The sequence below is a fragment of the Procambarus clarkii genome, chromosome 38 (assembly GCF_040958095.1).
Source record: "Procambarus clarkii isolate CNS0578487 chromosome 38, FALCON_Pclarkii_2.0, whole genome shotgun sequence".
NCBI classification, from domain to species: Eukaryota; Metazoa; Arthropoda; class Malacostraca; order Decapoda; family Cambaridae; genus Procambarus; species Procambarus clarkii.
In genome coordinates this window covers 19,773,540-19,788,905 of record NC_091187.1, presented here as the reverse complement: position 1 = coordinate 19,788,905, position 15,366 = coordinate 19,773,540, and the positions used below count along the sequence as shown (strand labels likewise).

The following is a 15,366-nucleotide window of genomic DNA, read 5'->3' as shown; positions in this document are numbered from 1 at the left end:
GTGGTTGTGGTGTGTGGCCTGTGGCTGTGTGTTTGTGGCTGTGGTCTGTGGCTGTGTCTGTGGCTGTGTCTGTGATCTGTGGCTGTGGTCTGTGACTGTGTTCTGTGGTTGTGGTCTGTGGTTGAGGTCTGTAGCTGTGGTTGTGGTCTGTGGCTGTGGTCTGTGGCTGTGGTCTGTGACTGTAATCTGTGGTCTGTGGCTTTCGGCTGTGGTTGTGGTGTGTGGTTGTGGTCTGTGGCTGTGGTTTGTGGTTGTGGTCTGCGGTTGTGGTCTGTGGCTGTGGTCTGTGGTTGTGGTCTGTGGTTGTAGTCTGTGGTTGTGGTCTGTGGCTGTGGTCTGTGGTTGTGGTCTGTGGTTGTGGTCTGTGGTTGTGGTCTGTGGCTGTGGTCTGTGGTCTGTGGTTGTGGTCTGTGGTTGTAGTCTGTGGTTGTGGTCTGTGGCTGTGGTCTGTGGTTGTGGTCTGTGGTTGTAGTCTGTGATTGTGATCTGTGGCTGTGGTCTGTGGTTGTGGTCTGTGGTTGTGGTCTGTGGTTGTAGTCTGTGGTTGTGGTCTGTGGCTGTGGTCTGTGGTTGTAGTCTGTGGTTGTGGTCTGTGGCTGTGGTCTGTGGCTGTGGTCTGTGGTTGTAGTCTGTGGTTGTGGTCTGTGGTTGTGGTCTGTGGTTGTAGTCTGTGATTGTGGTCTGTTTCTGTGGTCTGTGGTTGTGGTCTGTGGTTGTGGTCTGTGGCTGTGGTCTGTGGTTGTGGTCTGTTTCTGTGGTCTGTGGTTGTGGTCTGGTTGTGGTTGTGGTCTGTGGTTGTGGTCGTGGTCTGTGGTTGTGGTCGTGGTCTGTGGTTTTGGTTGTGGTCTGTGGTTGTGGTCTGTGGTTGTGGTCGTGGTCTGTGGTTGTGGTCGTGGTCTGTGGTTTTGGTTGTGGTCTGTGGTTGTGGTCTGTGGTTGTAGTCTATGGCTGTGGTCTGTGGTTGTGGTCTGTGGTTGTGATCTGTGGTTGTGGTCTGTGGTTGTGGTCTGTGGCTGTGGTCTGTGCGTCTGTGGTTTGTGCGTCTGTGGTTTGTGCGTCTGTGGCCTGTGCGTCTGTGGCTGTGCGTCTGTGGCTGTGCGTCTGTGGATGTGGTCTGTGGCTCTGTGGCTGTGTGTCTCTCGTCAAGGTAGGCGACAGTCTGTACTCACCTATATGTGCCCGCAGGATCGAGCATTGACTCTTGGATCCCGCCTTTCAAGCCATCGGTTGTTTACAGCAATGACTCCTGTCCCATTTCCCTATAATATCTAGTTTTAAAATTATGGATAGTATTTGCTTCCACAGCCTGTTCGTGAAGTGCATTCCATTTTCCCACTACTTTCACGCTAAAAGAAAACTTCCTAACATCTCTGTGACTCATCTGACTTTCCAGCTTCCACCCATGTCCCCTCGTTCTGTTGCTATTCCGTGAGAAAATTTCGTCTATTTCCACTCTGTCAATCCCCCTGAGTATTTTATACGTTCCTATCATCTCCCTCCTCTCCCTTCTTCTTTCTAGTGTCGTAAGTCACAGTTCCTTCAGGCGCTCCTCATGCCCCATCCCTCGTAGCTCTGGGACGAGTCTCGCTGCAAACCTCTGAATCTTTTCCAGTTTCCTTATATGCTTCTTCAGATGGGGACTCCAAGCTGAGGAGGCATACTCTAAGACTGGCCTCACGTAGGCAGTGTAAAGCACCCTAAATGACTCCTTACTTAGGTTTCCGAATGATGTTTTAACTTTTGCCAGTGTAGAGCACGCTGCTGTCGTTATCCTATTTATATGTGCCTCAGGAGATAGATTAGGTGTTAGGTCCACCCCCAGGTCTCTTTCTCGCGTCGTCACAGGTAGGCTGTTCCCCTTCATTGTGTACTGTCCCTTTGGTCTCCTATCACCTAGTCCCATTTCCATAACTTTACATTTGCTCGTGTTGAACTCCAGTAGCCATTTCTCTGACCATCTTTGCAACCTGTTCAGGTCCTCTTGGAGGATCCTGCAATCCTCATCTGTCACAACTCTTCTCATCAACTTTGCGTCATCCGTGAACATCGACATGTAGGACTCTACTCCTGTAAACATGTCGTTAACATATACTAGAAATTGAATTGGTCCCAGCACTGATCCTTGAGGTACTCCACTCGTTACTGTTCGCCAATCCGACTTGTCGCCCCTTACCGTAACTCTTTGCCTCCTTCCTGTTAGGTAGTTCCTTATCCATGCTAGGGCCTTTCCTCTCACCCCTGCCTACCTCTCGAGTTTGAACAGCAGAAATATGCAGTCTGCCCAACAATCTGTCCTGTCTTATCCTCGTTATTTTAGCACAGAATTCCAAAAGGTTTGTTAGGCACGATTTCCATTTCCAGAACCCATGTTGATGTTTGTTCACAAACCTAACGTTCTCCAGGTGTGCAACCAATCGTAGCCTAATTATTCTTTCAAATATTTTACAGGGGATGCTTGTCGGTGATACAGGTCTATAGTTAAGTGCCTCCTTCCTATCACCTTTCTTTAAAATCGGTACGACATTTGCCTTCTTCCAGCAACTGGGCAATTCTCCCGACATAAGTGACTCATTAAAGATCATTGCCAGAGGCACGCTGAGGGCCTGCGCTGCTGCTTTTAGTATCCACGGTGATACTTTGTCTGGTCCAACCGCTTTAGTTGCATCCAGTGTTGTCAACTGTTTCATTACCTCCTCTGCTGTCACCTCTATATCTGATAGTCTTGCATGTAGGGTAATCTCTTCTAACAAAGGGAGCTGCTCAGGCTCGGTTGTGAACACTCCATGGAAGCTGGCATTCAGTGCCTCGCAGATTTCCTTGTCACTTTCAGTATATGCCCCCTCTGTCTTCCTTAGTCTTGTCACTTGGTCGTTCACTGACATTTTTCTTCTTATATGACTGTGTAGTAATTTAGATTGTTTTTTTCGCTTTGATCGCAATATCGTTCTCATAGTTCCTTTCCGATGTTCGTCTTATGTTAATGTAATCATTCCTAGCTCTGTTGCATCTGCTTCTGTTGTCCTCTGTCCTTTGTCTTTTGTACTTCCTCCACTCCCGCCTGCTGGCCATTTTTGCTTCCTGACACTGTCTATTAAACCATGGGTTATTATATTCCTTCTTACTTTTTCCCTTTACTGTTGGTATAAATCTCTCTCTTCGGCCTCCTGGCATTTCCGTATGACTAGGTCCATCATATCTTGGACTGTTTTTCCTCTAATTTCTTCCTCCCACTGCGTTTCTCCCAGATAGTCCCTTATCTTCCTGTAGTCCCCTTTCCTGTATTCCTCTTTCCTGTAGTCAACTCTCCTTTCCCAGATCTGTTGTCCCATGGTCCCAAGTTTGAATTCCATCATGTAGTCAAAGACTAGGACACAATGGTCGCTGGCCCCTAGAGGTATTCATGCTCCAAATTCGCGATGTCTTCTACGTTCTGGGTGAAAATCAGGTCTAATAGGCACGGCGCATCTCCTCCTCTTTCCCTTGTGTCTTCCTTCACATGTTGTGTTAGGAAATTCCTGTCTATAACATCTACTAATTTTGCTCCCCACGTTTCGTCACCTCCATGGGGATTCCTTGATTCCCAATTTATCTCTCCATGATTTAGGTCCCCCATGATCAGCAGCTTCGCTCTCGTTCTGTGGGCTAGTGTTGCTGCCTTCTGCAGTTCATCTATACATGCTTTGTTGTTGTCATCATACTCCTGCCTGGGTCTTCTGCTGTTTGGTGGGGGATTGTAGATTACTAAGATCGCAATCTTCCTCCCAACTATTGTCAGAGTTTCATGTATGGAGCTTGTGCACTCATTGGTAACCCGATTTCCCAGGTCTTCAAACTTCCATTTCCGCTTTATTAGGAGTGCTACTCCCCCTCCCTGTCTCTGTGTCCTCTCTTTTCTTATCACCTGGTAGCCTCTCTGGAAAGATTGCATCCGAGATCATGTCATTTATTTTAGTTTGCACTATTGCAACTATGTCTGGATCTGCCTGACTCACTCTTTCTTTTACCTCTTCTGCTTTATTAGATATCCCATCAGCATTGGTGTACCAAATGTGGAGATTCTTCATGGAAACTCTGGTATCAGAGTTCGCCCTTTCTCTGGGGGTCTGGGGGGAATCTGGGGGGTGAATGGGGGCTGGGAGGATCTGGGGGGTGTCTGGGGGGTGAATGGGATCTGGAGGGGTGTTTGGGGGGCGAATGGGGGCTGGGCATCTGGGAAGGTAGGTAGGAAGGTCTAGGGTAGGGCCTGGGTAGCTAGGTCTGGAGTAGGAAGGGCATACTGGATTTGAAGATTAGAGAGGGTCTGAGAGGCATAGAGGGGTTGAGAGGTAGCATAAGGTTGAGAGTCAGATAGAGGTTGAGAGGTTTGGGGGGGGGGAAGGATAGAGGGGGTGGGGGGAAAGGGGCGGATGAAACATGGATAGTGATAGTGGGAGGGAGGTTGTATTAGTCAGGGGGAAGTCAGGGGTAGGTGTGGGCATTGGGGCAGAAGGGGGTAAGAGGGAAATGGAGGAAGAGGTGGGGGTCCCCGTCCCCCACGGGGGGTCCATGTGCCCCCCTCGCAAGGGTAGGGGGTCACATGGAAGGAGAGGGGATGAGGAGGGATGAGGGCTGGGCGGGTTTTTGGGGGTTGAGGGGATGAGGAGGTCCTTGGAATGTGGGATGAAGCAGATGGATTTGGATGCAATGGGATCAGAGGGGTCAGGGGAGGTGTTGGGGAGATAAGCAGGGGCAGGGAGGGATGATTTGGGGAGGGTGTGACCTGGGAAGCAGGTGTGGGCTCGTTAGCACGGGGTGGGGCACGGGGTGGGTAACTACGCTCAAATGGGACGAGGTGTGTCGAGAACGGCTGCCCTGTGGGCTATCTGCTCATCTTTGGTCATGTATCTGTCAATATACACGTTGTAATAGTTTTCACTACCTCTGAGTAAGTGCTTGTGTTGCTGAATGAAGTCCACAGCCTCTTTGTTAGTGAACAAACGAAGTCTGTGTTTGTCAGTCTAAGACAAGAGTCCAACCGAACATTATTAAATAGAGGATCCTATTTTTTTCAATTTTCGATCCTTAGTCGGGGACAGGAAGCCTGTAAATATACATACTTCAGGCTTGTAAAGAGGTCCCCTCTAGGTGGAACTACTGACCTTGCCCCAGGATACAACTCCACTGCTGTTGCCAACTCCCAGTACCTATTTACTCCTAGGTGAACAGAGGTATCAGGTGAAATAAAAGGAGCACAATCATTTCTGTCGTACAGAGACGCAAAGAAGATGAAAACCCTATCAGACCGCCAAGATGGAGAGAACACCCCTACCTAGGGTGAAACAGAACACCCTATGAAGAAACTGACTACCCTAGTCAGCTGGTTATACCCTAGGGTATAACCAGCTACCCTACAGTATAACCAGCCACCCTAGGGTATAACCAGCTACCCTAGAGTATAACCAGCCACCCTAGAGTATAACCAGCAACCCTAGGGTATAACCAGCCACCCTAGGGTATAACCAGCCACCCTAGGGTATAACCAGCTACCCTAGAGTATAACCAGCCACCCTAGGGTATAACCAGCCACCCTAGGGTATAACCAGCCACCCTAGGGTATAACCAGCCACCCTAGGGTATAACCAGCTACCCTAGAGTATAACCAGCTACCCTAGAGTAAAACCAGCCACCCTAGAGTATAACCAGCTACCCTAGAATATAACCAGCTACCCTAGAGTATAACCAGCTACCCTAGAGTATAACCAGCTACCCGAGGGTATAACCAGCCACCCTAGGGTATAACCAGCTACCCTAGAGTATAACCAGCTACCCTAGAGTATAACCAGCCACCCTAGAGTATAACCAGCCACCCTAGGGTATAACCAGCTACCCTAGAGTATAACCAGCTACCCTAGAGTATAACCAGCCACCCTAGAGTATAACCAGCCACCCTAGAGTATAACCAGCTACCCTAGAATATAACCAGCTACCCTAGAGTATAACCAGCTACCCTAGAGTATAACCAGCTACCCGAGGGTATAACCAGCCACCCTAGGGTATAACCAGCTACCCTAGAGTATAACCAGCTACCCTAGAGTATAACCAGCCACCCTAGAGTATAACCAGCCACCCTAGAGTATAACCAGCCACCCTAGGGTATAACCAGCTACCCGAGGGTATAACCAGCCACCCTAGGGTATAACCAGCAACCCTAGAGTATAACCAGCTACCCTAGAGTATAACCAGCTACCATAGAGTATAACCAGCTACCCGAGGGTATAACCAGCTACCCTAGAGTATAACCAGCCACCCTAGAGTATAACCAGCTACCCTAGAGTATAACCAGCCACCTTAGGGTATAACCAGCCACCCTAGGGTATAACCAGCCACCTTAGGGTATAACCAGCCACCCTAGAGTATAACCAGCCACCCTAGGGTATAACCAGCCACCCTAGGGTATAACCAGCCACCCTAGGGTATAACCAGCAACCCTAGGGTATAACCAGCCACCCTAGGGTATAACCAGCTACCCTAGAGAATAACCAGCTACCCTAGAGTATAACCAGCCACCCTAGAGTATAACCAGCTACCCAAGAGTATAACCAGCTACCCGAGGGTATAACCAGCCACCCTAGAGTATAACCAGCCACCCTAGAGTATAACCAGCTACCCTAGAGTATAACCAGCCACCCTAGGGTATAACCAGCTACCCTAGAGTATAACCAGCTACCCTAGAGTATAACCAGCTACCCGAGGGTATAACCAGCTACCCGAGGGTATAACCAGCTACCCTAGAGTATAACCAGCTACCCTAGAGTATAACCAGCCACCCTAGGGTATAACCAGCCACCCTAGAGTATAACCAGCCACCCTAGGGTATAACCAGCCACCCTAGAGTATAACCAGCTACCCTAGAGTATAACCAGCTAACCTAGAGTATAACCAGCTACCCTAGAGTATAACCAGCTACCCGAGGGTATAACCAGCTACCCGAGGGTATAACCAGCCACCCTAGAGTATGACCAGCTACCCTAGGGTATAACCAGCTACCCTAGAGTATAACCAGCTACCCTAGAGTATAACCAACTACCCGAGGGTATAACCAGCCACCCTAGAGTATAACCAGCTACCCTAGGGTATAACCAGCTACCCTAGAGTATAACCAGCTACCCTAGGGTATAACCAGCTACCCTAGGGTATAACCAGCTACCCTAGAGTATAACCAGCTACCCTAGGGTATAACCAGCTACCCTAGGGTATAACCAGATACCCTAGAGTATAACCAGCTACCCGAGGGTATAACCAGCCACCCTAGAGTATAACCAGCCACCCTAGAGTATAACCAACTACCCTAGGGTATAACCAGCCACCCTAGAGTATAACCAGCCACCCTAGAGTATAACCAGCTACCATAGGGTATAACCAGCCACCCTAGGGTATAACCAGCTACCCGAGGGTATAACCAGCCACCCTAGGGTATAACCAGCCACCCTAGAGTATAACCAGCCACCCTAGGGTATAACCAGCCACCCTGGGGTATAACCAGCCACCCTAGAGTATAACCAGCTACCCTAGGGTATAACCAGCCATCATAGAGTATAACCAGCCATCATAGAGTATAACCAGCCATCATAGAGTACAACAAGCCATCATAGAGTATAACCAGCCATCATAGAGTATAACCAGCCACCCTATAGTATAACCAGCTACCCTAGGGTATAACCAGCCACCCTAGAGTATAACCAGCCACCCTAGAGTATAACCAGCCACCATAGGGTATAACCAGCCACCCTAGGGTATAACCAGCTACCCTAGGGTATATCCAGCCACCCTAGAGTATAACCAGCCACCCTAGAGTATAACTAGCCACCCTAGAGTATAACCAGCCACCCTAGAGTATAACCAGCCACCCTAGAGTATAACCAGCCACCCTAGAGTATAACCAGCCACCCTAGAGTATAACCAGCCACCCTAGAGTATACTCAGCCACCCTAGAGTATAACCAGCCACCCTAGGGTATAACCAGCCACCCTAGGGTATAACCAGCCACCCTAGAGTATAACCAGCCACCCTAGGGTATAACTACCCACCCTAGGGTATAACCAGCCACCCTAGGGTATAACCAGCCACCCTAGGGTATAACCAGCCACCCTAGGGTATAACCAGCCACCTTAGGGTATAACCAGCCACCCTAGGGTATAACCAGCCACCTTAGGGTATAACCAGCCACCCTAGAGTATAACCAGCCACCCTAGTGTAACCTGATGACCATACGATGACACCCAAGGCCCTATGGTGACACCCAAGGCCCTAGGGTGACACCCAAGGCCCTAGGGTGACACCCAAGGCCCTAGGGTGACACCCAAGGCCCTAGGGTGACACCCAAGGCCCTAAGGTGACACCCAAGGCCCTAGGGTGACACCCAGAGCCCTAGGGTGACACCCAAGGCCCTAGGGGTAACAACTGCCCTTCAGGAAACTAGAATTGTTCAACCCAACATGATGGCTCTCCCTCCCCGCCCTAGCGATGACCGTGGAGCCTCACTCTCACTACCACCACCGCCGCCAACAGCTGGAGCAGTAGTAGCAGCAGTAGCAGCAGCACCAGCAGCAGCAGTAGCAGCAGCAGCAGCACCAGCAGCAGCAGCAGCAGCACAGGGCCCGGGACTCACCGTCATGGAGAGGATCGATGGTGTGGATCATCAGCTGGAGCAGCCCGTGTCTGAACTTGGTGCCGGAGTGCAGGACGGGGGCCGAGGGTCGTCTCTCCCCTCGCTGGGCCGGCTGGGGACCCGCCGCGTGCTGTGGACATACGACGGGTATCTTAGTTACACTGACGCATACCTCACCACCTCCTGACGCACGTCACTACCTCCTGACGCACGTCACCACCTCCTGACGCACGTCACTACCTCCTGACGCATACCTCACCACCACCTGACGTGCTCCTCACCCTCAGACGCACACGTCACCCTCAGACGCATACCTCACCACCTACTGACGTGCTCCTCACCACCTCCTGACGTGCTCCTCACCCTCAGACCTACACCTCACCCCCTCCTGACGCACACGTCGTTACCTCCAGACCCACACTTCACCCTCATGCACACATGTACTTGTTGATTGACGGTTGAGAGGCGGGACCAAAGAGCCAGAGCTCAACCCCCGCAAACACAATTAGGTCAGTACGTATCTCAAGACGCACACGTCTGGAGGAAAAGGGATATGAGGACAAGGAGCTGGGATATGAGGACAAGGAGCTGGGATATGAGGACAAAGAGCTGTGATACGAGGACAAGGAGCTGGAATATGAAGACAAGGAGCTGGGATATGAGGGCAAGGAGCTGGGATATGAGGACAAGGAGCTGGGATACGAGGACAAGGAGCTGGGATATGAGGACAAGGAGCTGGGATACGAGGACAAGGAGCTGGGATATGAGGACAAGGAGCTGGGATATGAGGACAAGGAGCTGGGATATGAGGACAAGGAGCTGGGATACGAGGACAAGGAGCTGGAATATAAAGACAAGGAGCTGGGATATGAGGGCAAGGAGCTGGGATATGAGGACAAGGAGCTGGGATATGAGGACAAGGAGCTGGGCTATGAGGACAAGGAGCTGAGATAGAACAAACTGAAGGAAGGGTGCCCACTACTCGGACCATCGGTAATCGAACGCCGACCTGCATGAAGCGAGACCGTCGCTCTACCGTCCAGGTTTTTACCCTATGGTAACCGTTACCAATGCTGTGGGGAAATATTTAGTCATAAATATGTCCGACAGGATTTGTAACGTTGGTTAATATAACGTAAAAACGCGACCGAGATAACAGGAGACCGAGTCGAGATAACAGGTTACTTTGGTGTGTCTGGCCTGTTATAAAATGTTAAAATGAATCTTATTGAAAGTTACTCTTTCTCTCCAGTTATAACTGACGTATTAACAAGCAATTAATAATTAATTAATACCTTTCTGTTTAACAGAAAGACTCCTGAAGACTGTCAAGGACCTGACACACGTGTAGGTGTCGGGTGTCAGGTCACTATAGTGAAGGGTGTTAGTGGTCAATAATCCCGCCCTGACACCCAGGCTGGATAATAACTTGTGATGGTCAAGGATAAAAATACTCATCACAGTATCCACCAAAGTTACATTAGAAGTGAACAACCGGTAAAAGTCTTGTAATATTGTCAAAGTGTTCAACGTAAACTATTACCTTCAATTACATCATACATAAACACAAGTCATATAAAAAAAATTTAATTTATTTGTAACATGGTGAGTCTCTTGTCTTAGCATACGTCTCCAACTATTACACAAGATCCTCTCAATATACTTCGGTGTATAGCATACAATAATGGTTCTGGAGCTAACTTACCTTTAAAGTTAGTCAATAAATTAATACATGCGCGTAAATTACGAAAATTAAAAACGTATGAAAAATGTGAGTGACTTTACTTCACTTCACCTCACTTGCTTATAAGTGTCCAAATGTACTAACTTGTAACTCACCCTTCTGAAGGTGTAGTATTAGATACGAAAGTACTTAAGGAAATTCCTGTTTCAAGTTTTCCTTCGTGGTCTGACACTATATATATATATATATATATATATATATATATATATATATATATAATATATATATATATATATATATATATATATATATATATATATATATATATATATATATATATATATATATATATATAATATATATATATGTCGTACCTAGTAGCCAGAACTCACTTCTCAGCCTACTATTCAAGGCCCGATTTGCCTAATAAGCCAAGTTTTCCTGAATTAATATATTTACTATAATATTTTTCTTATGAAATGATAAAGCAACCCTTTTCACTATGTATGAGGTCAATTTTTTTTTATTGGAGTTAAAATTAACGTAGATATATGACCGAACCTAACCAACCCTACCTAACCTAACCTAACCTATCTTTATAGGTAAGGTTAGGTTAGGTAGCCAAAAAAAGCTAGGTTAGGTTAGGTTAGGTAGGTTAGGTAGACGAAAAAACATTAATTCATGAAAACTTGGCTTATTAGGCAAATCGGGCCTTGAATAGTAGGCTGAGAAGTGCGTTCTGGCTATTAGGTACGACATATATATATAATATATATATATATATATATATATATATATATATATATATATATATATATATATATATATATATATATGTGTGTGTGTGTGTGTGTGTGTGTGTGTGTGTGTGTGTGTGTGTGTGTGTGTGTGTGTGTGTGTGTGTGTGATAGTAAAAATACAATTTAAATGTATATATATACATAATATTTGTACTTAAATCAGACATGTAACGAAAGTATACATATTGGTATATAGCATGTATAGGTGGCTTTAATATTTAAATATTCTGCCGTCATTATTGCGTATGATACTGAAACCTAACCCCGTTATTGACAGGACTGGAAACCAACCTCGTTATTGACATCACCGCAGTTACAATCATGCTCGTCCCACTAATCAGTGATCATTTTGTAGTGCGTACAACATACATGGAGATAACAGGACCAGTCCCCCCCCCCTCCTCGGGTGCCAGTGTAGCACCTACACCCACTAAGGTGGGGTGTAAGAGAGGTGTGTCCAGGTACGTGGTGTCCCTATACACACACACTACGTAATTGTCCCTATTTTCTGCTTATTACAACTACAACTTGTAATAAAGTTGTTACATCTCGTTATAACGTTTTATTGACGTTATTAGAACGTTGTTACAACTTGCTATATTGGTTGTTACAACTAGTTAGGTGTTAAAACTTGTTCCAACGTTGTAGCAACGTCGTAGTTTGGTTGTGTGTTTGGAAGGATCGGCTAATTTTCCACAATAGGGAAGTCTAAGGCTGTATATACAACCCCAACCTAACCCATCCTTACCTATCCTGCCTCAAACTTGTCTCCACCAACTCAACTTATCCTAGCCAAACAAACGACAAAGATATAAAGTGTGTTTCAGATGAAAGATTCTAGCAAGAATTGTTTGTATTTCCTAATGTTTGTCTTCGCTTGAGAGGGAATATGAACAATTCTCTTTCCAAAGTTCATTTTAGGGTTTCATTATGGCCTGACGCTAAGTGTGCGTTCCGGTGAGCTGTGTCAACATTCTCAGAGACAGAATACAAGTGGATACAGTATAGACTGATAAAGACTAAGCCACCCAAGAGGTGGCACGGGCATGAATAGCCCTTAAGGGTTACAGTATACCTGGAGCAGGAGAATATATAACCAGTGTTGAGGTGAAGCACCTCACGATGAACCGCTATAGGCCTACTGCAGCAAAATTTTGTAGGTGGTTATCATGTCTCCCCTTACTCGTCTGTCTTCCTGGGACGTGAGGTCCAGCTCCCATAGCCTTTCCTCGTAGCTCATACCTCTCAGTTCCGAGACTAGTCTGATGGCATTCCTCTGAATCTTTAACTTTGTCTTGTGTTTAACTAGGAGCTGGAGGCTGGAGCTGCATACTCCAGGATTGGTCTGACATAAGTGGTATGCAAGGTCCTGAACGACGTGCGTGCGCGCGCGTGTGTGAGTGTGTGTGTGTGTGTGTGTCTGTGTGTGTACTCACCCACCTAGTTGTGTTTGCGGGGGTTGAGCTCTGGCTCTTTGGTCCCGCCTCTCAACCGTCAATCAACAGGTGTACAGATTCATGAGCCTATCGGGCTCTGTCATATCTACACTTGAAACTGTGTATGGAGTCAGCCTCCACCACATCACTTCCTAATGCATTCCATTTGTCAACCACTCTGACACTAAAAAAGTTCTTTCTAATATCTCTGTGAGGGTGTGTGTGTGTGTGTGTGTGTGTGTATGTAATTACCTAAGTGTAGTTACAGGATGAGTTACGCTCGTGGTGTCCCGTCTTCCCAGCACTCTTTGTCATATAACGCTGTGAACCTACTGACGGTTTTGGCCTCCACCACCTCACTTGTTCCAACTGTCTCTGCGAAAGTCAACTTTCTAAAACATAAATTCGGCACCTTTGTTTCCTTAGCTTGAATCTATGACCTCGTGGTACTGAAGTTGCAGGCTTCAGGAATACCTCTTTTTGAACGTTCTTATTTAGTACGTTACATGTCGCCTCTATTTCTTCTACCTTCCTCCTTTGGAATATTTGGTAATGCCTCTTCTCTCTCCTTCCTCTTGTTTATCAGAGGAAATATGCTGTTGTAGAGCGTTATTCTATTTCCTCTTACCTTTCTGTTTCTTCTTCAGCGTTACTTTTCTGTTTCTTCTTCAGCGTTACTTTTCTGCTTCTTCTCGCGCGTTACCATTTTAAGCAGGAATTTATACCTCAAATGTAACTCCACAATATTTCCTTACCAAAGTTATCTTCTAAGTCTTTGTTTTAAAAAGATTCAATAGCAAAATTTCTCTTCAAAATCTAAGGGGGGAAGAAATCCATCTTGAAGAACTGTGAAAAATGCTTGCGGGGCGAGGTCTTGCCCTCGGCCCTCGGCCCGTCTGGCCAAGACCGGCGACCCTGTCGTGATAAATACGCCGTGATGGCGGGAAAACCTCCCCCCGCCCAGCGGTAAAGAAGAGAAATACTGCACCTAAGGAAAGGAACAGATAAAACTAAGTGTGTGTGAGAGAGAGAGAGAGAGAGAGAGAGAGAGAAAGAAAGAGAGAGAGAGAGAGAGAGAGAGAGAGAGAGAGAGAGAGAGAGAGAGAGAGAGAGAGAGAGAGAGAGAGAGAGAGAGAGAGAGAGAGAGAGAGAGAGAGAGAGAGAGAACACCGGGCCTACAACATCACTACCTCATAATCCTACAGCCACATACATCACCACCATAAGCACACATACTATAATGTACCACAGCGCCCCGGGTCCCACTCTCCAACACAACCCCCCAATAGTGACCGTATAGATGTAAATAAATGCGGATGGCATCATTAATAAATTGAAGGAACTCCTGAATGGTCTTCAGGAACTACAGCCGCAATAAATTAAATATAATTCTGGTCCACAGTGTGTTGTGTGCACTCCTACACTACTTCAGAGGTCATAATGACTTGACCCTCATCGTATAATGATCACTTGACCAATTATCTCCAGCCTGTGATCCTGCGGAGGAAGATAACAATCCCCAACAATATATAATTTGCTCCAGTGAAGTTTGTGTGTTATTTTCTGAACCAAATTATACACGGGCGGCAGTTCACGGAATAGTTCACGTGTGAGAAAATATGTAAAGTAACACTGAACAGCAGCCTCGTGTGTGTGTACTTACCTAGTTGCGCTTGCGGGGGTTGAGCTCTGGCTCTTTGGTCCCGCCTCTCAACTGTCAATCAACTGGTGTACAGGTTTCCTGAGCCTATTGGGCTCTATCATATCTACATTTGAAACTGTGTATGGAGTCAGCCTCCATCACATCACTGCCTAATGCATTCCACCTGTTAACTACTCTGACACTTGAAAAAGTTCTTTCTAACGTCCCTGTGGCTCATTGGGTACTCAGTTTCCACCTGTGTCCCTTGTTCGCGTACCACCAGTGTTGAATAGTTTATCCTTGTTACCCTGTCAATACCCCTGAGGATTTTGTATGTGGTAATCATGGGTAATCAAGATTTAGGGTAAAACACTCTTCTGTCTTCAAGTGACGTGAGGTTTAATTGAGTAAGTCTTTCCACGTAGCTCATACCTCTCAGCTCGGGAGGTATGACGTTGTGATCATGTCCCCCCTTACTCTTCTGTCTTCCAGTGTCGTAAGATGCATTTCCCGCAGCCTTTCCTCGTAACTCATGCCTCTTAGTTCTGGGACTAGTCTAGTGGCATACCTCTGAACTTTTTCCAGCTTTGTCTTGTGCTTGACAAGGTACGGGCTCCATGCTGGGGCCGCATACTTCAGGATTGGTCTGACATATGTGGTATACAAGGTTCTGAATGATTCCTTACACAGGTTTCTGAATGCTGTTCTGATGTTAGCCAGCCTCACATAGGCCGCTGATGTTATTCTTTTGATGTGGGCTTCAAGAGACAGGTTTGGCGTAATATCAACTCTTAGATCATTCTAGCCGTTTCGTGAAGGACATCTCCCATTCTGTATCCTGTGTCTGGCCTCTTTAATTCCTCCACCTAGTTACATTACCTTACATTTACTTGGGTACATTTTGTGTGTATTTACTATTTGTATTTACTATTTGTGTCTGCAGAATCGAGCTATTAGCTCCTGGACCCCGCCTTTATAACTAATCTATTTTTAATATATCAACGACATATATTTCCCTCTAACACGCACAGGAGGCTTCAGGAGACAGGTTTGGCATAATATCAACTGGGCGAGTGGGTGGTGGCTGAGTGGACAGCGCTCTAGACTCGTGGACCTAGAGACCAGGGTTCGACCCCCCGACACCGCCGGAAAAGCAA

General features: G+C 46.9%; 1 protein-coding gene and 1 long non-coding RNA gene across 5 annotated transcripts in view; one reads left to right on the top strand and one right to left on the bottom strand.

Moving 5' to 3' along the window:
• Window positions 1-8,777, bottom strand: part of LOC123772003 (sodium/potassium/calcium exchanger Nckx30C) — a gene marked incomplete at its 5' end in the record, with an annotated part of 105,551 nt that extends 96,774 nt beyond the window's left edge. For all 4 annotated transcript variants that reach the window (XM_069337835.1, XM_069337837.1, XM_069337836.1 and 1 more), the window contains 1 exon segment: window positions 8,648-8,777. In XM_069337835.1, the coding sequence (XP_069193936.1) occupies window positions 8,648-8,777 (130 nt within the window).
• LOC138349880 (uncharacterized) overlaps window positions 1-15,366 on the top strand; it is a 609,089-nt gene that overhangs the window by 435,148 nt on the left and 158,575 nt on the right. The gene's annotated exons all lie outside the window — the stretch shown is intronic.